Genomic DNA, 21,526 nt, shown 5'->3' on the forward strand with positions numbered 1-21,526 from the left:
TACAACACAACGGCAATGAATAAACAGAACAAAATTCAGTAAAAATACTACCTTCATCTTCAGCATCAATCCTTTCTGAATCATCATCCAATCTTGTAAATGGTTCTTCTGAGATCTTTTCGTTACTGTATTTTTCTGAATCGTCGATTTCTTCTTTACCGAACTTACTAGGGAACGGTTCTCTCTCTTTCACTACGTCTTGGTTTGTGGTGTCTTCAACTATGTCTATTTTGTCTATTTTCTCAGTCATTTGTGCCGCTTTTCTTTCTTGGCGTTCCTTCTCAATTTGCTCCATCCATTCGTCATTCTTTCGCCTTCGTTCCATCAATATTCGTTCGGTATCACTTTCATCACTGTCACTATTAAATATACTATAATAGTTACTTTTTGGTTTTGTACTAAGAGGTAATATTGGCGAAAGCTTCTCGGATGTTGGGAAATCATCTTGTGTATCTGTATCAATCTAAGAATAAGAAAACCATCAGTAAATAACTAATCAACACTTTATTTAAGGTTAATATTTCCTAAGGTGGGTATACACATGCGAGCCGAGCGGTTCGCACACCGCTCGTTAGCAAATTGTTTTTGTACGAACCTTCAACGATCCAAGGGAAAAGCGCGAACGCCGCAAACCAACCATGCAGTCATTTTTGCGATGCGATGCGACGCGACGCCGCGCCGCGCCGTTGCGTGTACGCGTTTAATTATGTCTTCGCGAGAAGAGAATTATGCCCTGTTGGTGATGAGTTTTTAATGATGGCTAGTTTAGGCAAGAAAAGGAAGCAGCGACGTTGGTGGCACACTAACTAACTTTTCTATAGAGATCAATTAAATCTAAAATGATTTCCTCGGACCACCATCATATATACCGTATTGAGAAAAAACGGCATCAACGACGTCATTTTATATGGGAAATGTCATCGATCGTCATTTCCCAGTCAACTGGACGCCGTTTTTATTCGATCATACGTTATATATATATATATATATATATATATATATATATATATATATATATATATATATATATATATATATAAATATAAATAACTAAACTAAAACTTGATAATAATAAACTAACTAAAAATTGAAAACAGGGCGTCTGGATTGTCTGGAGGTTCGACACAAACAACGAACAACACACGAGTCCGTCCACCGAGAGCCACGAATCCCTTTGTGTTCGTCAAAAAAACCGACAGGATGCGGATCGCCGCGAACGGTTTGCGAGCCGTTCGTTCGTTGATCAAAACAACGTACACACTTGCGAATTATAGGTTCACAAGCGGTTCGCGAACCGCTCGGCTCGCATGTGTATACCCACCTATAGGCAGTGTCATTAAAATTGTGGTACTACTCTTAAAATTAATTTTTCACGAAATATTGAGTTTTATTGTTCCCCAACCAAATACATATTATTGTTATCTCTTTTACATACTAACATATGAATATACTTGCTACTTGTACATATTTTTATACCGTTTCTTTTCTCTCCTGTAAAATTAGGAATAATGGACTTAACAGTTTAACACATTACATCGACGATATACAGGGTGAGTCTTAAATAAGAGCAAATCTTTTCCGAGATGGTAGATCTCGATAAAAAAGCATATTTTCTCTTTGCCGTTTTTCAAATAAAACCAAAATAACCGAGTTATTTTACATTGAAAATTTCCAAAAAAATTATTTTTTGCTAAACTTTTTGCAAAAATTTTAGACTTGAATGACATCAAAATAATTGTAAACCTATATTGACAGCTACTGTGAGGATAGAATGCGGAACAACGCCACCGGCAGCAATAAAAAAGAGGGGTGAGACAGGGTTGCGTACTGTCCCCCCTTTTCTTCGATATGTATTCTGAAGAGATTTCGCCACAGGCTTTAAGTGGTTGCGGAGTGGGTGTAAGGTAATTGGAGAGAACTTAAACAGCATAAGATATGCTGATGATACGGTTTTATTACCTGACAGCGAAGCTTCCTTACAAGAGCTGTTGAATAAAGTTACAGCAGCTGGGAACGAATACGGACTGAACATTAATTTTCGTAAAACCAAAGTCATGATCATTTCTAAAAAGGACATCAGCCAACAAACATAAAAGTAAACCACAATCACATAGAACAAGTAGTCAAATTCAAGTATCTTGGATGTTGGATCACTGAGGATTTCGATCAGGATGTAGAGGTTAAAGCCAGGATAGGGCAGGTTCGTGCCAGTGGCGCAACTAGCCAGGGAGGGCTAAGCCCCACCGCGAGACCTACACGGGTCGTATAAAATTGGTTTTAACCTGAAATCAATATTATCTTATAGTGACCTAAGCCATCCCAAAAGACTTGAGCCCCCCTAAAAGTCTATGTCTAGTTGCGCCTCTGCTCTTAGCACATTCCTCAACATGAAACTATTCTTTTGCAACAAAGATCTAAAGGTGCGTTCACACCTGCTGCGCCGCTCTGCGTCGCGCAAAACATTTTTTAAACATGTACTTTTGAAGTGTATCTTTTTTTAGCGCGCACAAAAGTATTTGTTAAAAAATGATCTGCGCGGCGCAGCGCGGGCGGCTCAGCCGGTGTGAACGCATCTTAACATTGAACACCCGATATCGTATGGTCAAGTGCTACATTTATTCTATGCTCTTATATGGAATGGAATCCCGGACCCTAAGTGACTAAAATGAGGAATATCGAAGCCTTTGAAATGTGGTTGCTTCTTAGGATACTGAAGATATCTTGGACGGCGCACATGTCAATTGAATCCGTATTAAGGTTCATTCTCACTATACCTTCCGTTTCCATTCCATATTCATTCCATATCCGTTCCGTATTTTTTTATTGTATTGACACTATATGTAAGTTTTCGTTCCGTATCAGTTCCATACTTTTTGTTATACAATTATTTATATCATTACGAAAGTTTTATTTTGAAAATTTGTATCTTTTGAAAAAGGTAATAGATTTAATTAAGAGGTGAAAGAATGAATAAATATCAGCAAAATTTTAACAGAGCTGGTACAAATGTAAGAACTTGACAATGCTGTTTTATATATATATATATATATATATATATATATATATATATATATATATATATATATATATATATATATATATATATATATATATATATATATAACCCTCAGATCTAACCAATAACAAGAAATAAGGTTATGAATTGGATTCCAGCGTAAGGCGCCACAGCGACCAGGGCGAATTCTAAAATCGATTCCCAAACCGTTCCAGCTGCAGTTAATTTTGGTAATTAAATGGTCCTAATTTCTGCGTTGGAACAAGGCTATTATTGAAGTTGAGTTGAACGATTTTTTTCTAGACAATATTAAATTGAGGTGATTACAGGCAGTCCTCGTACTTACGGCAGGTTAGGTTCTTCAAAATAGCGCCTTAAGTCGCAACGACGTCAGTCGAATCTTATTTTGTCATAAGATCCTATAGATAATGGAGAAGTTAGGTACTTTTGTAAGATAAAAATACGATAAAACAAAGAGATGTGCGTTTGTATATATTAATATTATTGTATTTTTAAATAATTGAGATATGAGAAACTATCTTTCTTTTAAATAATTGAGATATGAGAAACTATATTGTAATGTAGTTAAACTTATAATAGTACAAGAAATAAAAAAAAACAAAAATATAAAAAAAGTATTTTTTTTATGAAAAACAAATTAGGGCGAGTATTTTTACAGTCCCGATTTTTCATTATCTAATCAAAAAAGAATTTTTAACTATCCATATAATAGTAAATATAATACATATACTAATATGGCAACTACAGAAATACCAGAGAGTAAAGTAGACATACTTAGAAAGTATATATTTATTTTTTTTTGGTTGGAACTTTTATTGTGGGTATCGTCAAAAGTCATAATAGTTGCTAATTTAGTAATGATCAACACTGTCCCGCTTTTTCATTATGAGGATCTGTCAACCCTGCTTGTATGTTGCTAAAATTTTATTGTTTATGTCCAAACTTCTTTTAAAATTTGGATCGTTCTTTTCAAAAAATGACGTAACTCGAAACAGTGGGACGTAACTTTGAGGAATAGTGACAAAAATTTGTTCGACGTAACTCGAAACGACGTAACACGAAACGACGTAAATCGAGGACTACCTGTACTTTGTTTTTTATTCTTTTAGTAATAGTTTTTTTTGTGTAACTATATAAGTTCAAAGAAAGGATTTTTATATGTTTTATTGTAAAAAATATCTACGTGTTTAAAACAGAGTGTTCAAACATGTTTTAAACAAACATTTAAACAAAAAAATCGATTTTAAATTACTGTAATAAACATACCTGCATAGGTACTGGCGTTTTATTTCGCTCAACGATTCCATCGTCCAGTGGTTCAAATGTAGGTATAACATTTTCTTCTTTATGTGTATCGTCACTCCTAAACAAATGTAAATAAAAAAAAGAAAATAAATATAATAAAAATTTTATTTATTTACCTGTTGATTTGTTTAACTTCCGGTTCTGAGTCATCAGAGGAACTTTCGTCACTTGAACTACTCTCATCATCAGAGCTAAAACCGGAACTGGAACTAGAACTACTCGACGACATTTTTCTAGATCTACTAGAGTTCTCTCCTTTTCGAAAGTCTGAATCTTCGTCATCGTCTCGAACAATTTCCTCTTGATCTGACAAATCTTTAGATTCTTCATCTTCCACTGGCACCGGCGATGGTATTTTCTTCTTTCTGAAGCTAGGCATTTTTGGCAAAGAAGCTCGTAAACCAAGACCTTTAAAATTATGAAAAAGTGTATTATTAATCAGCAATAGGTAAGGCGGTTAAAATATACCTATATTATCATATCCACCATACAAGTCAGTATTTTGTTCCAAAAGAACATTCACATTGTCTTTTGTTAGAGTAGGTTTTTCTACAACCTCCTCTTTTGTTTGTGTTAACTTTGAATTTTCATCTTCCCACCTAGTATATAAAAATTAATTAAAAATTACTTGTCAATGTTTAGTTATTAACAATATTTTATAAAAATTAAAATATTACTTCTTCCTTTAATATCTGTTTACTACATAGACTTGGTGCGTTTTAGTTCATTTTAAAAATTCCGACCACAGCGCTCGAACGGCAGAAATTAGAAGTGCCGGGTATAAAATATTTCACGCAATTCTGTTACTGTTTATGTCGATCACATTGAAATAATATTAAAATCGTGGCTTTGTCATAATATTTAAGTATTTGATTTTTTCCTAGTGCAGTTATTGAAACTATAAAACACTCAGGTACGAGGTTTGTGTGATGTAACACCATTTCAGATAGTAAAAATTAAGTGAAAAAAAAACCAACTAGGCGTCGGCGTCGCCGTCGTGTTGTTTACAATATTCTCCGATGGTGACAGCACCGGCGGAGAATGCACCAAGCCTGTAGGGTTTATTATATAGGGTCACCTATATTTAAGGCATGAATTTAGTATTTAAAAACATATAAATCTTTTTAAAATTTTTAATTGCTATAGAAAAAAAATACGTACCACGTTTCGAACTTTTTAAATGCAGTCATTTCAACCATTTTCTTGTTAAAATCTCTTTTTAAAATATTTTTCAGCTCCTGAGTAATCTGTTCCACAACACCGTTGATAGTAGGCGCATGAGGATCTTTCCTGCCCAAGGTAGTAGTGGTATTGCTAATGGGAGTTGCTCCCGGAACTGGTTGGTAGGGAAATCCATATGGAGCAGCAGATGCCACGGCAGGATGAAAAGGTGGATAATACGGATTGGTGTAAGGATAAGTGGACGGATGCTGTGTTGATCCATAAGAAAACGATCGCCAGTCTGGGGTATACGCTAGATGAGGTCCGGGTGGGGGCGCAGAATACGCGTAAGATGTTGCTTGGCTTGGATAGCCTGAAACATGATAAAAAAATACCTAAAATAATTCCCATAATAGTTGCTAAATAAGCTTCTAAGTTATTGTAATAATAATTATTATGTCATCATCATCATTCTCAGCTTAATCAACCATTTCCAATTATGGTGTAGTCTCCCTCACATATTTAAATACTCTCTTTGTACTTGGACCCACTGTTGTCTGTTGTTGGCTATCTGGGCCCAAGTTATCCCTGCTAATTTCCTAATATCATGGTCCCATCTCAGATTTGGTCTTCCTCTAGGTCTCTTAATTCATCGTGGATACCATGCTGTCATTTTTTTGGTCCATTATGTGTATTATGTCCGTCCATTCTTGCCAGGTGTCCTGCCCATTGCTACTTGAGGGATTTGATTCTGTGGATGACATCTATTACCTGGGTCTTTTGTCGTATCCACTCTATTCTTGATTATTCCAAGCATATTTCGTTCCATTGAGCGTTATGCAACCTGCAGTTTTCTGCTGGTAGTACATACTGGTCGAATGTTTTCTTTTAGTAGTAAAGTGGCATTCTAGATTTGTATATGACTGAGTTTCTTCCATAAGTACTCCAGGCTAACTTAATTCTTCGGTTGATTTCTGGTAGCAGAGATCCCGAACTATGTATTAGTTGCCCCAAATATATGTATTCTTCCATTGTTTCCAGTTGTGTGTTATTTATTAAAATGACTTTTCTGTCTAGTAGTTCGTTATACATTACTTTAGTTTTTGTTAAATTCATTTTGAGACCCACTTTATTGCTGGCTGTATTTAGTTGGGATATATCAAATCATTCAAGTCATTATTATTGTTGGGATATATCAAATCATTCAATCATCAATTAGAATGACGATGAAAGCCTTCTCAAAGTCTATAAAGGTTATGGCTAGTGGAAGTTGGTATTCGTTTGTTCGGCATTATTATGTATGATAAAAAACATGATCAAAAAAACGGCGTATATCCCCTAATAAGTCCAAAGCATCTGAAGAATTCCCTATACTAATCCGAAAAAACTTACCTGAATATGAAGAATAACCGGGATACACCCCTGACGGTATCCCTGGAATCGGCGGATACGCAAGACTACTAGATGGTAAAGGTGGCTGAATAGGCGGCTGTGGAGGTGGCTGAGGTTTAACCTAAAATGATTAACGATTTTTTTCAATATTAATTATATCTACACAGCATCACCAATGTTTACCTCTTCAATTTTTGTACCTTCTGTACTACTTAAACTTGACATACTCATTCGATCATCATCCTTATCAAACTTAAATTCATTTTTAAAATCTCTTTTATCGATTGGACTGTAATTTTTCTCTCCTGTTATTAATTCATCTTCGCTTGAAGAAATATCACTGCCTAATTTACTAAATTCTTCCTGTGCTTTTCTAAGTAAAGCTGTTGTCTCTAAGGCGTCCTTTTGTTTAGCCACTACAGCCTTCAAATTATTAAAAACAGTATTATAAATTAGCAACTCAAAACAGTTTTAATCAAAGTTTACCTGCTCAAGAGCAAACTTGTGGCATTCTAAGTAGATTTCTTGTGACAGAAAAGGGGAAGGAGGTACTGATAGAGGTAATTCTTCTTCGTCTTTAGGTGGTAAATCTATGGCAGGAGCCATTGGATTTATAGGCATATCACTTAATGAGACGCTAGACCGATCTGTAAAATATTTACATACAGGATGTAAATACGTGCAAAAGAATTCAAGAGATGAAAAATAATGGTTGTTATTCATATAAAAAAAATTACGTCGCGTTTCCCTTTTAAGATATTTGGTTATACAGGGTACAAAATCACAGTATTATCGACTTGGTATGTACTAGAAAAATAAAATACGGTGGACTTAACTACAAAAAACGTTACTAAATGATTTCAACTTTTTAAATAAAATTCTGTTATCTTTCTGGAAACGTTTGTAAATGTATTTCTGATGTTCTTAAGCTGTTTCTGGCAAATTTGTAATATAGTTTTAATATGTCGCGTTTTTCTTTCAAACCAAAACCGACTATTGAAAAAACTACTTTTACAAATTATTGACGTTTCAATGCCATTATACTTGTTGTAAATCGTTAAGGCCCGTTCTCAGAACATCGGAGCGTCGCCAGCGACACGTCAAAAGATCCAATGAGGTTTGTACAAAGTTCAAACAGCTATCAATTTTAAATTTAAACAACTCCCATTGGTTCTTTGAAGCGTTAACCACTGTCGCCAACGACAGAACGTCGTTCTGAGAACAGGGCTTTAGAATCGCACTAAATTTCTCTATACAGGTGTGTAAAAATGTAATATGGTGCTATAGTTTTTGGGATCCCAATAGTGGTTAAATTTGAAATTTACCCTGTATAACCACGTAACATTCTAAGGGAAAAAATGTACAAAAAAATAATATAAAAAACTATTTTTTTGCAAGGAATCGCCTCCCCTAACTACACCCTCCATCGGGTGCAACTGAAAAGTGACTCACCCCTGTAACTTTTTTATTTTTTCAGATAAAAAAAAAATAGATTTGGTTTATTAGTATATAACATAAATTAGGATTGATGCATTCAGTTGTTTTTGTTCACCTCCCGTTTCACCGGAAATTACTACAACTTTTAATTTTTAAATGGCACTCTTGATATATTTCTACATTATAAAATAGAAAACAAATGTCTTGCAGTATAGGTATATAATAAAATTATATAAGGATTCTTGCCACTTAACTGCTTATATAGAAATTTAATTCTACGCTGTGTTTGTCATAATGCGGATCAACCTGCTCTCACTACCGGTTTCGGAGCCCTACTCCATCATCAGGTGAGCTTGGGCAGATCCACAAAATGACAACCACAGCGCAGAGATAGTTAATTCCGACTTGTCGAAAAGTGTCTTAGATATTGAGTCTCGAACGGGAGATAGCGGCCTGCGTTTTACTATCGATAGTTGCGCCCCAGTGGTACGAAAGTACTACCATTGCACGCAGGCCGCTATCTCCCGTTCGGGACTTAATATCTAACCGACACTTTTCGACAAGTCGGAATTAACTATCTCTGCGCTGTGGTTGTCATTTTGTGGATCTGCCCAAGCTCACCTGATGATGGAGTAGGGCTCCGAAACCGGTAGTGAGAGCAGGTTGATCCGCATTATGACAAACACAGCGTAGAATTAAATTTCTATATAAGCAGTTAAGTGGCAAGAATCTTTATATAATTTTATTTCTACTTTATTCGATAGAAAATGACACTTTGAATAGAATGACATATCATAAGTCAACTTTGACATTTTCGCTTAAAAAAATCGTATTTTAGATTTCAATCTAGAGTACCATGGCCTAGAGTACCTGGCCAAAATTAATTAAATTATAGTAATATATATGCCATATTCTCACCATCATCGCTGTCTATGGATGTAGGTATGGGTAATGGTTTAGGTAAAGGTGGTATATCCTTAATCAAATCCTTATGTGGATTATCATCATCAGAATCAACGCCCAATGTCAAAAATGGTGGAGCCATTCCGCCTGTTCCTTTTTCGAGTAACAATGCGATTCTAGTATCGAGATCTAAAGGTTTTTCTTCCTCCTATATTGAAAAATACATCGAATAGTTACGAATTTTCACAAAGACAAGCAGTGGGATTCTGTAAGCTCCGTAGCAAGAAATTTTCTGCCTAGCCTATGCTATTTGTATGCGATTGATGAGTCACTAGACAGGAAATATGTTTACAGAATCGGACCCTAGAATTTTTGTCAAGATCAATTCATTAGTGTATAAAATAGAATAATTTGATAAGGTCCAAAGACTAGCAAAATTACATAAAGTTTGAGTAGAATATTTCAAATTTCCTGTTTTGTGACAACCGCATTTTGAGAAAAATCATGAATTAATAGTCAAAATCAGCATTTAAAGAAATATAAATACAGGGTGAGTCTTAGTAAGTGCAAACATTTTCAGAGCTGGTGAAATTCGATAAAAGAAACATATTTTCTCTTTGCCGTTTTTCAAATAAGTCCAAAATAACCGAGTTATTTTACTTTAAAAATTTCAAAAAAAAAATATTTTTTGTCTAAATTTTGAGAACCACTGGATCTTTTCTGGGTTTTCTTTCTTGTAAATTTAATCTACTACATATGTTGTCATATTATCAAAAAAATATGTTTTTAACTAAAAACTAAAAAAAATCAAAAAAATTCTAAATTTTCAAAAAATACTTTTGGCGAAAAAAATCTCATAATCGTGTTTCTGGGGTCGAAATATACCACCCCTAGAAATATTTGCCCTTATTTAAGATTCGTCCTGTATAATACAGGTAAGTAAAATATACATACCTTCTCTTTCAATGTCTTGTCCTCCTTTTCGCGTTCCTTCTCCTTTTTACTCCTATGTCTGTTCTTCTTTTCCCTATCTCTATCTTTCTCTTTCTCCCTATCTCTACTTCTTAACTTATCTCGTTCCCTAATTTAAAACAATTTTTTTATTACTATATTGCAAGATGCCGTTTTTATACTGCACACAATACATCCCTTGTTGGTTTTTTCATTAAAAAATATGATAAGGATTTCCAAATACTTATTTTAATAAAAATACCAAAAAAAATTACCAGTCCTTTTCTTTCTCTCTACTAATATCAGAAGAAGGCCACTTAGATACTGGTAGAGAAGTTGGCCTCTCCCATGGTTCAGGTGGCGGCCACTGTGGTTGGGGTATAGGCCATGGCGTCGCAGGTAGATGAGGATATGCTGGAGGAAAAGAATAAGTTGATGTCGGCGGCATAGGCGTTGAGCCCACTGAATGGTAGTCATATCTGTAATTTTTATAATATATTCGAATCTTGAATAATGAAATGCTTTAATTCTTTAATTCCAAGACTTGAAATAACTGCACTTACGGTAAGGGAGTTGTTCCTGATGACCCATAGTTTGTTGAAAACTCACTTGGCGTGGTTCCATAGCCCATATCGGAACTGCTAGGTGTTGAAAAATCCCTGTTACCAATATAAGAATGTCATTATGGTCAGTATTTCTTTAACATCCTAACTTTTTGTTTATTTACAAAACAGAAACAGAATTATAAGAATGTAATCCAAACCAAACGAAATTATAGTGAAAAAAAACATCCAGTAATATAATTCAAATTCATATTATATCACATAATTTAAAATTAGTATTAAAATAAAAAATGGTTTGTCACAAATTCTTTTGTAACTATAAATATTATATCATTTTTATTTAATACTATTTTTATAAAAGGTATTTTAACACTTTTTTACGTTACAATACAGGGTGGCGCCTCTCATACGCCGCGGAAGCTCCAAGGAGAACGGTAGTTCATATCGAAATTCAATTTTGGCAGCATATGTAGGTTAACTGAAAGCATTTTATAATAATATATAAATTATATAGGATGTCCCCAAAAAAAGTTACACATCAAAGTTGTGTTTTTTCTAATGGAGCACCCTATATATTTTTGGATTCATTGGATTTTGATTTTCATTGGTGCGTTTTATTAAAGAAGCATATACCTAAAATCTAAGGATTTTGACATATTTCACATTTTGTGAAAAGGAAGAGTAAATTTTAAATTTCGATAACAGCTACCTAAATTTTAGTTCACCTTGTATAGCCTGATATTTAATTACAGTAACCATTGTATGTTAAACCAAATTGAAATTTGACCCGAAAAGTTATACAGGGTGAGACAAAATTAATATGGAACATTAGTCACTTTTAAAAGCAAGTTACTCCTTTATTTTAAATGGAACACCCAGTAGGTATAATATTCCAGTGTTCAATGGGGAATTTATATACCTTCAAAATATTATTAAGGTTGCCTACCCCTCAGGCAAATGTCACACAACACTGTCTTTCACATATCCTCATAAAAAAACAGACTAGATAAAATCAGGAGCATTTAAGTATTGTATTAATTGGTGAATGCACACTGCATTCGCCACCTAACAGAATCATATCAATTCTCTCTTAAGTAGGATAAGTTTGCATTTTCGGCAAATTTCTTAGAATTTTTTTTGTTTGAACTGAAACAAAATGATAACTAGTTGTTAAAGTGGGACTAAGTAGACAGCTATGTTGAAGTAATGTCAGACATATCACAGCCACCTAGATTTTATCAAATAATAAAGATACTCAGATCAAATCATGTAAATGAAAATATCTAGGAAAATCTTTGTTTGAGGGGTAGGCAACCTTAATAGTATTTTAAAGAGACACGAATTCTCCATTGAATATTGGAATAATATACTGAGTGTTCTATTTAAAATAAAAGAGTAGCATGCTTATAAAGGTGACCAATTTTCAATATTAATTTTGTCCCACCCTGTATAACTTTTTGGATCAAGTTTTAATTTGATTTAAAGTACAATAGTTAATTTAACTACATATTAGACTATACCGGGTAAATTCTATTTTAGGTAACTTTTATTGTAATTTAAAAATTATTCTTTATTTCTAGACAATGATAAATATGTCAAAAACTTTACATTTTAGTCATATATATAGTCTGTCCAACGAGAAAATCCTTGACAGTGATAGATGTGTCTGTCATTTTAATTTCAAAGTAGTTTATTTTATTTTACAAAGAAATAAGTTGGTACAACTGGAACGCATAGATATATTTAAAATTTGATTGACAAGATGACAAGTGATTACTTCAAAATATTGTGAAAAAACTGTATAAAACTGAAAAAATGTAATGGAGTTATTTTATTTAATAAAAACGGTATGTGTTAATACAAAACAAACAAGAACAAGACACTACATACCAAAAAATATAAAAAAGAACTATTATTTACTTTCAAGCTTTATGAAACTACCCGCATTTATGATTATATTTACCAATATAACTTATGTACAAATACAAATTTGTAATATTTTACAGGAATAAATAAAACAACATAGGTAAATAAAACAAACTATTTTATTAATAATAACACCTACCAAATTTTATACCTTAAAGGTTGATTAATTAACTTTAATCTTAATTTTTTTAAACCAGTACCTTTTGACATTATTTTTCTGCAGTACTAAAATCCATTATTTACCTATCGTGTGATGTCGATATTTTACAGCTAGTGTTTAGTTTGATCCTTCCACCATATACGAGATGCACTTATCTACGACGAAATGGTATACAAACTTTATCGATGGCAACTTCATTGGTGTATAAGACTTTCTGCCTGGGCAGCGAGTATTAACCATAAACTGTGCTATGGGTCTACAGTTAATTTTCACTCGATTTTTCCTCCACTTGACTTCAAAAGACACAAAACACACGTAATAATACGAATCAAAATGCCTCATCTTCCAAAACGCAGGGTATTTAACAAAAGTTGACACAAAATTATAACCTATAATTTGGCAAGACTTTGACAAGCGTCAAAAATGACAAAAATCTAAAGGCGAGTTCATACGCATCGGCGTCCGTTTGTCGTTCATCGTTCCGTCAAACCAATAAAATTGAAATACGATCTGTCATTTTTTAAATAAACCAATAAAACTGGTTAAAAACAACAAGGCACGACGTATGACGGATTTATATTTAAACCCATCCATAGATAACTTAAAAATTATTAGAAACTTTTTTTAGTAAAATAAATAGATTGGTATGGGACGTCATCTGCTTTTCTTCTGTCATCGTCTGTCGAAATATTACCTGAGAAAAAAAACAGAGTATAGTTTGGTCATATACTCTTATAAAACTCACCTGTATTTTTCTCCCAGAATCCAAAAATCAATTAATATATAGGGTGTTCCATTACAAAAAACACAAATTTGATATGTAACTTTTTTGGGGACACTCTGTAGAACTCTCTATATTTTTAAAAAGTGCTTTGAATTAACCTACATATTATGCTCACAAAATTTCATTTCAATACAAACTGTCGTTCGCCTTGGAGCCTCCGCGGCGTATGAGGCGCCACCCTGTATTAATAAAAAATGCCGTAAAAAAAAGTTTTAATTATCTAAATTTCAGTTTTTTTTTTCGAAAGGAATCGCCATGAATGTTTGTAAGCACGTGGATTAATATATGTTTTGGTGCCTGAAGAAGCGACAATAAAGTCGCGAAATGTCGCAAAAACGTTGTTTCCTTTCGAGCCTTCCCAAACACCCACGATTTTTTTCTTTCTGCGTATTTTTCTTCAATTTCAAATCCTTAGTTCCAGCCTGATGGAGATGTAAACGAAACGTCGTATACAACTTTGCAGTGTGGAACCGTGTGCATCGTCGCTCACATAGTCTACCCATCAAATTTGGTCCCAATCGGAGGACATCAACTTTTGACGTTTCTTACGTTAAAACGAACTGTCACAGTGACACGGTCCAGTGGTCCCAAATTTCATTTAAATCGGACGACTTTTTGATTTGATACATTGATGATGGAGTTTTGTAGTGCACGAAAAGTCGTCAAAATATCATGAAAAGATGGGGTTCTTTGAGTCCCACCTACATTCCGAGTTTTAGCGCCCTGGCCCACACACGACGCTCTAAGATCGTTACCACTTTTCCTCTCGCGATCTCGTATGTACAGTCTTTAATTTTTACTGCCAACGCGCGTAAAGAAGTATGTACCGGGTGTCCCACTAAGAATAGCTCTCGGCTGTATCTCGGAAAGTATTAGCCATAGGGTTTAAGGAAAAAAATATTTATGACTAAAGGGGCTATGAAAAATTGCTGGAAACTATTTTCAAGTTAGTAAACGGCTAGGTGGCGCAACTGCTATGGAAAATAAGAAAATAGATTTTTTACAGAATTTTGCCTAGATAATGGGTACTATAAATAATAGCTTCATAATCTTCAGTAAATTTTGGATTTTTTTGTTAGAACCATTTTCCCCTATCTGCTAAAATAAAGTGGTGGGGGAAGATTAGATCTATCTTTATTTAAATGTTAATAACTCCGGACTGGATGATCAGAATCCAACATACGAGGGCTCGTTTAAAAGAGCGTTTCTTACTCTATATTATACCATAAAAATAACAATAGTAAGGTTTTGAACGTAGACGTTAGGGGACGTTTTCTTACAATTTAACAAACATAGCGGGTTTTTTCAAAAAAATTAAATATGATAGTATGTGTTATTTTAGCTGATAGTAAAGAGTAATAAAAGCTTAAAAAGTCAGCGAAAATCGCATCTTGACATCTTCTTTCAAACCGAAGATATTAGCAAAATTATAATAAATACCAAAAAATAAGCTCTTAATTACCTTATTTTTACAATACAGTATCAGTAGCCCTCTTGATTAGACTTTAAATTAGAGATTGAATAATAGTGAACAACAAACGATATGATTCAGTGAAGTCATGATAGGCTTTGGAAAAATGTTGCTTTTGGCTTAATAGTATAAACGTCAAATTGTTATTAGATCAACATTTTGATAGTCTTAGCAGCGTTTTTTTATCTTTTAAATGCTTTTTCAAAATGCCTTTATTATCTGAAATAGTTGAAGCTGTTGGCATTTTGAAAAAGCAATCAAAAGATAAAAAACGCTGCTAACACTATCAAAATGTTGATCTAATAACAATTTGACGTTTATACTATTACGTCAAAAGCAACTGTTTTCCAAAGCCTACCATGACTTCACTGAATCATCGTTTCTTGTTCACTATTATTAATATCTTAATTATTAGATATTAATACATCTGATATTATGATATTCTGGTATATCGTCGATTTTAAAATAAACTAACTGTTTCTATCTTATTTTTAGGTTAGAATAGGCATAATCAAGAGGGCTACTGATACCGTGTTGTAAAAATAAGGTAATTATGGGCTTATTTTTGGTATTTATTATAATTTTGCTAATATCATCGGTTTGAAAGAAGATATCAAGATGCGGTTTTCGCTGACTTTTGAGCTTTTACTACTCTTTACTGTCAGCTAAAATTACATATACTTTGCATTTAATTTTTTTGAAAAAACGCGCAATGTTTGTTAAATTGTAAGACAATGCCCCCTAGCGTCTACGTTCGAAAGCTTATTATTATTGTTTATATGGTACAATATAGAGTAAGAAACGCTCTTTTAGACGAGCCCTCACTTGTTGGATTTCCATCATCCAGTCCAGAGTTATTAATATTCAAATAAAAACAAATCTAACCTTCCCCCACCACTTTATTTTGGTAGATAGGGAAAAATCATATATATATTAACTAACGTATATTGACTCCAAACTGCATTCTGTGAAGCCGAGCCGGTGAAATGGGTATATAAATCTTCGCTCAGTTAGTGAAACACAAGCGTTGTGCGCAAGCGTGAATTTTTAATTATCGATCGGATAACTAAACCAATCAGAGCATAAGCTGTTCATTCGTACAGCTTCGTACGGCTTTCGTTCGCGCTTCGTTCGCGATGCGAACACAAAGACAGTTGGATAAGAAATGAGGCACAGAAATGAGGATCGTGTTTGGGCTCCCGTTCGACCACGCGTTCCACAAGGCCAAGCTAAAACTAATCGATATTCAGAATTTTGGAGTTGCGCTATTGCGCCAGCGTTTTTCTAACAGACGAACTTATGTGAAATATACATGGACCGGTTATCTAGTTGTCTCTAACTCGGCTTCAACTCCAACACATTGCAGGGATAGGCGATGATCCGTATAGATTTGATATGTATATGGGAAAAATGGTTCTAACAAAAAATATTCAAAATTTACTGAAGATTATGAAGCTGTTACTTATAGTACACCTTATCTAGGCAAAATTGTGTAAAAACTCGATTTTCTTATTTTTTGTTGCAGTTGCGCCTGCTAGCGGTCGTTCTACAAACTTGAAAATAGTTTCCAGCAATTTCCCATAGCCTCTTTAGTTATAAATATTTTTTTCCGCAGCCGCTACGGCTAATACTTTCCGAGATATAGCCAAGAGCTTTCTTAGTGGGACACCCTGTACAATTTCAAAAAAAATAGGTCATCTGAGAGAGGCTTAGGTAAACCGGCATTCAATATGTCAACTGTATTACATACCAAGTTCAGTTCCACAGGACATCACAAACTGTGTTTTAATTTATAAGATGCTATTAAATTAGAATTTGCACCAACACTACCAAACACAAAACGATTTTAATATCAATACGCTTACCTAAAGTTTCTTGAGGATCCATATCTGTCTTTATCTTTATCTTTTTCCCTGTCACGCGTGTCTCTATCTTTCTTAGATGTACGAGAATAGTTGTCTGTGTAATCATCTGAAGATTTGCCATGATGTTTAGATTCCTTATCCTTCGATTTATAAACGATTCTATCATCAAAATTATCCTCACCTGGATCATATGGTAACCTAAAATAAACAATTTTTATAGTTCCATTCAACGTTATTTAGAAAAAAAATTACCTATCTTCATCATTTTTTAATTTCTCCCCATTGTCCCTTTTAGATGTATCTTCAGTTGTAGAAGGACATACAGGGGGAGGTAAAACTGATGGAGGAGGTTTCTTTTCTGCAGTTAACTCTTCATGTTTTTCTTTACATTTTTGACCAAACGAATCCAAGAAAACTTCAAGTATTTTTCCCATAACACTGGTATTATTTAATTTCTCTACACATTGTTTTGCCGATTTTACATCTTCATAAACTACCCTGCCAATGCCTAAACGAAACAACATTATGATATATCAAAAAATAATTATATTATTTCTAAAGAAATTAAGTGTTAATTATCTGCTTACCTAAATGCTTATTAGTAACAGGATGATAATATATAAATAGTTCTTCAATTATTCCAAATTTTTGAACTATATCTTTCAAAAACTGCTTATCAACATTATCATTTAAATGAAAGATTGTTACTTCAATTGATGGAGGTTCGCCCACATAATTATGGTCGATTTTAAACCTAAAAAAGAATTAATAATGTTAAATACTGTGTTAACAATAATTGTTAACACAGTACTTAACAGTATTAAGCCGTAAAATATAAAAACTATTTTGTCAGTTTAACTAAAAATTTATTAATGAACCCTCGTATTTCAGAAAATAAGTTAACAAAATATTTGTCGTACGCCCCTGGTATAAAATTGCATGACGTCAGTATTATTTGACATTACAACTCCACGTCGCCATCATCATTTTATTTTTTAAGTTTCTTTATATTATCATTTTATTTATATTATGCCTTATTTTAATTTTACCCTCAAATTATTTTATACTTTTTTAACACTTTAAAATTATGTAATACTGATTACATATTATAAAAGCAAACGAAATTTCGGGTAACTATGGATTATTTGTAAGAAAACCAAACAGGAGAAACATCCTTAAGTTTACACATTAAATTTAAACACTTTATCCAATTCATATTAAATATGAATAGGTATATTGAATAAGTTGTGTTCTAAACGTTTAATTAACGTTGCGCAATTGTCGATTACAAACAATTTATATATATATATATATATATTATGCTCTTATTATCAATAATGAATCTTATAAAATAGTAGGTATTAAAAAACATTTTACATCTTCACTATATTTACATAAAACGTAAAGTTACCTAGATAAATCTTTAGATCATTCATTCAATTAACTTTTTAGCAGGTAAGAAAACACTCATATATATGAGTATATTTTAATTTGTTTTTCTTGTAGGATTAGGTATCAGAATTATTTTTAGTCAACTCACAAATATATTAAATGTAATAAATATTCTTGTTTTATCTTACCTAGGAACAGGTAAATCTAATGTTTCGAGTCTTGTCCATATTCTTGTTAAATGAGAACGTGGATCTCGTAAGCTGACAGGAGGGTAGGTATTATCATTGGGCACAACTCCATCATATCTGTAAAGTTTTGATGTTCCCTTTACTAAAAATGGATCAACCAAGAGTTTGTAATTTTTGGGCTTTCCTTGTGGTGCACTGTGTGAAGTACGGTGATCCATTCCATTCATTTCTAGAAAATATATTCTGTTGTTTTCCCTGTTTTCAGTAATAACCACAAAATGAAATTCTTACCTTGATTGTGTATTGGCTGCAATATATTTCCGAAATTTCGAAAGTAACAAGAAATAAACAAGAGGTCAAAAGAATCTCAGCTGGGATCAAACTTTAAAACTGTTGGCATTTTAAAACTGTAGCAATTTTGAAGCGAATTTTTAGAAGAACATTTATTAACACGATATTAAGTCAGAAATGTATTTTTTAACGTCTATAACTACTATTTTTTACGAAATATTTATAGAGCTTTTAACACTACACAATCCCTAACCTCGATTTACGTCAAGAAATGCTGAATTGAATACCATAGTGAATATATATCATATTAATTTGTAATAAAAAAAATGTCTTTAAAACCTTATTCAAAATAAAGATTTTATTCTTTGATGCTCTTTTCGGGAAAAATGGAGTTAAGTGGGCAGGATTTGTTAATATTCCATTAAAAAAGTTAAAATCTAACTGATTAGACTCTTAAAAAAACATCAGAGTGTTTATTGTTCAATGGCCATATTTTAATTTCTATTTTAAATTTTAAAAGCTTTCTTCCCAGTAGGAACCCTTAATTAAAATATACACACATTATTTTAAACAAACTCAAAAGATAAAAATATCAGAATCATATCAGAATACAATATTTTAAAGACTCAATTTTATATGATCAAAAATCATAGCCCAGTAATCTATGATCATATTCATCCAAAAAAACATAGAAGGCTCAATTTCATATGTTCCTAAATCCAACCTAAATCATATTCGTCCAAACTATGGAGGGTAGAGATTACCTAAGGAGATTACATGGAGATAAGTTTATGGGGTAGAAGCTTTGACTATATAACCCCCTCGTTATATAGTCAAAGGGTAGAGGTATATTGGTTGCGATCCCAGGATAATGAATAATCGATAGAAAGTTTGTATCGAATAACCTAATATAACCTTTTTATACAACCAAAAGGACCACCAAAAAATTCTATGTTAATTAACAGTCAAATATCCCTATTCTATATATCCTTGAGTTGAATTTATATAACACGCGTAACGTAACTTGGTTAAAAACCAAGTCAAAATATACCATGAAGCAATTTCAATTTTGTTTTAAAATAAAATGCAGCTCTGCTCTATACTATTGCTCTATGGATATGCGTAATTTACAACTGAAGCTGTGGCTGGCTGTGGAATCAAAGTCACATAAAAAGTGATTACATAAGTCATTTAGTTCTTTTTGAATAAGAAATTTAAAAAATAAAATGGTTTTCCAGAAGTTTCTTAAAAAAGTATTTTCTGTTAAAGCTCAAGATGAAGAAGACGGCGAATTGGTTGATCCCCAGCAAACTTTAAGGGTATGACTTTCAGACTTATAATTATTTGTACTGATGTATTAGCTATTTCTATCTAAAATTATTAGGCTCAGTGTCTAGAAACCAACCATTGTAAACATTTAGCTGAGAAATACCAAGCATGCAATGACAGAGTTAACTCTAGAAGCCACACAACAGAGATTTGCAACGAAGAATTATTCGACCTGTTACATGCCGTAGACCACTGTGTTACAAAAGATCTTTTTAGTAAACTGAAGTAGACTTATAATGTTTAAGTTAGTAGCTACTATATTATAGGTATTTATGCATCTTTTTCTCCAACTGTACCTAATCTGTTGAATAAAACTCTTAATTCAGTAAGTGATTTTTTTTATATCAAATATTAAACAGTGTTTCAAAATATTAAAAATTTGATATTAAAAGACAACCTTATGCCTATTTTTTAGAACCTATGCTTTTTGAAATATAGAGATAAATATTTATGAAGCTGTTTTACATGTATCGAGAATACATAGAAAATTTTCTGAATTTATTTTCATGAAATTCATGTATCCACTGCTTGAATTCCTGACTCTTCTTATCCCCCTTAATCATTCTTTAGTTCCTCCAGTTGTCTTGGTAAGATGCTGCATATCTAACTGAGCTTGGGCAATATCACTTAATGCAGCTTGAATTTTTTCTAATAATTCCTGCCCTGATTTTACTACAGCATCTAAACGATCTGCAGCTTCTTGATTTTCCTGTTCTAATTGTTGTAAACTAGCTAACTAAATTTAAAAATATGGTATGAATGTTATTTATTGTGTTCAAATGGAAATCATACTTGTAATTCTGTAGAATTTTCCTCACTTGGGAGTGATTCTATAAGTGTATCAATATCTTTTGCACATCTGGCAATAAGTGTAGTAAATAGTTGAACATAATCCTCCTATAAAAGTTAATTAAATGCCCAAAATTATATCAAGGTCAGTCAATCTTCTTACCTGATTTTGCTGTTGTGGTGTTTGTGATCCGGATCTATCAAAATTTGGAAACTTACTGGCAGGAGCAAATTGTTGTAATATGCCAATACTATTACAAAAATGTTCTGCTTGCTAAAATGAATATATTTATTTTGTGTCTATGTAGTATAAGAACGAACCTGATTAATACAGTCTTGAAGTTGTGTGAGTCTATCAGCCATATTATATAAAACTATAAATAATAATTAAGATACCTAAAATTAATTCAATTCGTTATTTTAGTAACTGCAGGTTGCTGCAGGTAACTGTGTTTAGTAAACATCACGTAAACATTTAAATCGTAATTTAAACCAAAGATTTAAACAGAGATTTAAATAACCATCATATAACCATAGATAAAGGAATAAAAAAACAACCAAACCAGACCATAGCTAACAGAA

General features: G+C 32.8%; 3 protein-coding genes across 3 annotated transcripts in view; 1 reads left to right on the plus strand and 2 right to left on the minus strand.

Annotated features, from left to right (window-relative positions):
* LOC115875916 (histone-lysine N-methyltransferase SETD1) overlaps nucleotides 1-19,087 on the minus strand; it is a 34,305-nt gene extending 15,218 nt beyond the window's left edge. The window contains exons 1-17 of the mRNA XM_030891494.1: nucleotides 18,827-19,087; nucleotides 18,536-18,764; nucleotides 17,543-17,709; nucleotides 17,208-17,463; nucleotides 16,956-17,153; nucleotides 10,750-10,845; nucleotides 10,462-10,665; nucleotides 10,190-10,316; nucleotides 9,251-9,443; nucleotides 7,382-7,542; nucleotides 7,079-7,318; nucleotides 6,896-7,016; nucleotides 5,504-5,876; nucleotides 4,811-4,941; nucleotides 4,459-4,750; nucleotides 4,304-4,400; nucleotides 52-463 (exon numbers count right to left, since the gene is read on the minus strand). Coding sequence (XP_030747354.1) covers nucleotides 52-463; nucleotides 4,304-4,400; nucleotides 4,459-4,750; nucleotides 4,811-4,941; nucleotides 5,504-5,876; nucleotides 6,896-7,016; nucleotides 7,079-7,318; nucleotides 7,382-7,542; nucleotides 9,251-9,443; nucleotides 10,190-10,316; nucleotides 10,462-10,665; nucleotides 10,750-10,845; nucleotides 16,956-17,153; nucleotides 17,208-17,463; nucleotides 17,543-17,709; nucleotides 18,536-18,762 — 3,295 coding nt within the window. The 5' untranslated portion in view covers nucleotides 18,763-18,764; nucleotides 18,827-19,087. The remainder of the gene's footprint in view (nucleotides 1-51; nucleotides 464-4,303; nucleotides 4,401-4,458; nucleotides 4,751-4,810; nucleotides 4,942-5,503; nucleotides 5,877-6,895; nucleotides 7,017-7,078; nucleotides 7,319-7,381; nucleotides 7,543-9,250; nucleotides 9,444-10,189; nucleotides 10,317-10,461; nucleotides 10,666-10,749; nucleotides 10,846-16,955; nucleotides 17,154-17,207; nucleotides 17,464-17,542; nucleotides 17,710-18,535; nucleotides 18,765-18,826) is intronic.
* An 865-nt stretch (nucleotides 19,088-19,952) lies between these two features.
* On the plus strand, nucleotides 19,953-20,484 carry LOC115875934 (cytochrome b-c1 complex subunit 6, mitochondrial). The gene is made up of 2 exons (XM_030891526.1): nucleotides 19,953-20,145; nucleotides 20,211-20,484. Exons 1-2 carry the CDS (start codon nucleotides 20,053-20,055, stop codon nucleotides 20,382-20,384), a joined length of 267 nt encoding a protein of 88 aa, XP_030747386.1. The 5' UTR covers nucleotides 19,953-20,052; the 3' UTR covers nucleotides 20,385-20,484.
* On the minus strand, nucleotides 20,477-21,453 carry LOC115875933 (mediator of RNA polymerase II transcription subunit 21). Its single transcript, XM_030891525.1, has 4 exons — nucleotides 21,266-21,453; nucleotides 21,108-21,218; nucleotides 20,948-21,052; nucleotides 20,477-20,891 (listed from the first exon to the last, which is right to left on the minus strand). Exons 1-4 carry the CDS (start codon nucleotides 21,305-21,307, stop codon nucleotides 20,715-20,717), a joined length of 435 nt encoding a protein of 144 aa, XP_030747385.1. The 5' UTR covers nucleotides 21,308-21,453; the 3' UTR covers nucleotides 20,477-20,714.
* Between the last annotated feature and the right edge of the window lie 73 nt (nucleotides 21,454-21,526).

Source organism: Sitophilus oryzae, unplaced genomic scaffold, assembly GCF_002938485.1.
Source record: "Sitophilus oryzae breed Bouriz unplaced genomic scaffold, Soryzae_2.0 scaffold_1396_pilon_pilon, whole genome shotgun sequence".
NCBI classification, from domain to species: Eukaryota; Metazoa; Arthropoda; class Insecta; order Coleoptera; family Curculionidae; genus Sitophilus; species Sitophilus oryzae.

What these genes read in the sequence shown, in the direction of transcription:
- LOC115875934 (XM_030891526.1), top strand. Translation starts at nt 20,053, where the DNA reads ATGGTTTTCCAGAAGTTTCTTAAAAAAGTATTTTCTGTTAAAGCTCAA. An exon ending in ATCCCCAGCAAACTTTAAGG is followed by an intron (nt 20,146 to 20,210) that starts GTATGACTTTCA and finishes TAAAATTATTAG; the next exon opens with GCTCAGTGTCTAGAAACCAA.
- LOC115875933 (XM_030891525.1), bottom strand. Translation starts at nt 21,307, where the DNA reads ATGGCTGATAGACTCACACAACTTCAAGACTGTATTAATCAG. An exon ending in TTCAAGACTGTATTAATCAG is followed by an intron (nt 21,219 to 21,265) that starts GTTCGTTCTTAT and finishes TATTCATTTTAG; the next exon opens with CAAGCAGAACATTTTTGTAA. An exon ending in AAAATTCTACAGAATTACAA is followed by an intron (nt 20,892 to 20,947) that starts GTATGATTTCCA and finishes TTTTAAATTTAG; the next exon opens with TTAGCTAGTTTACAACAATT.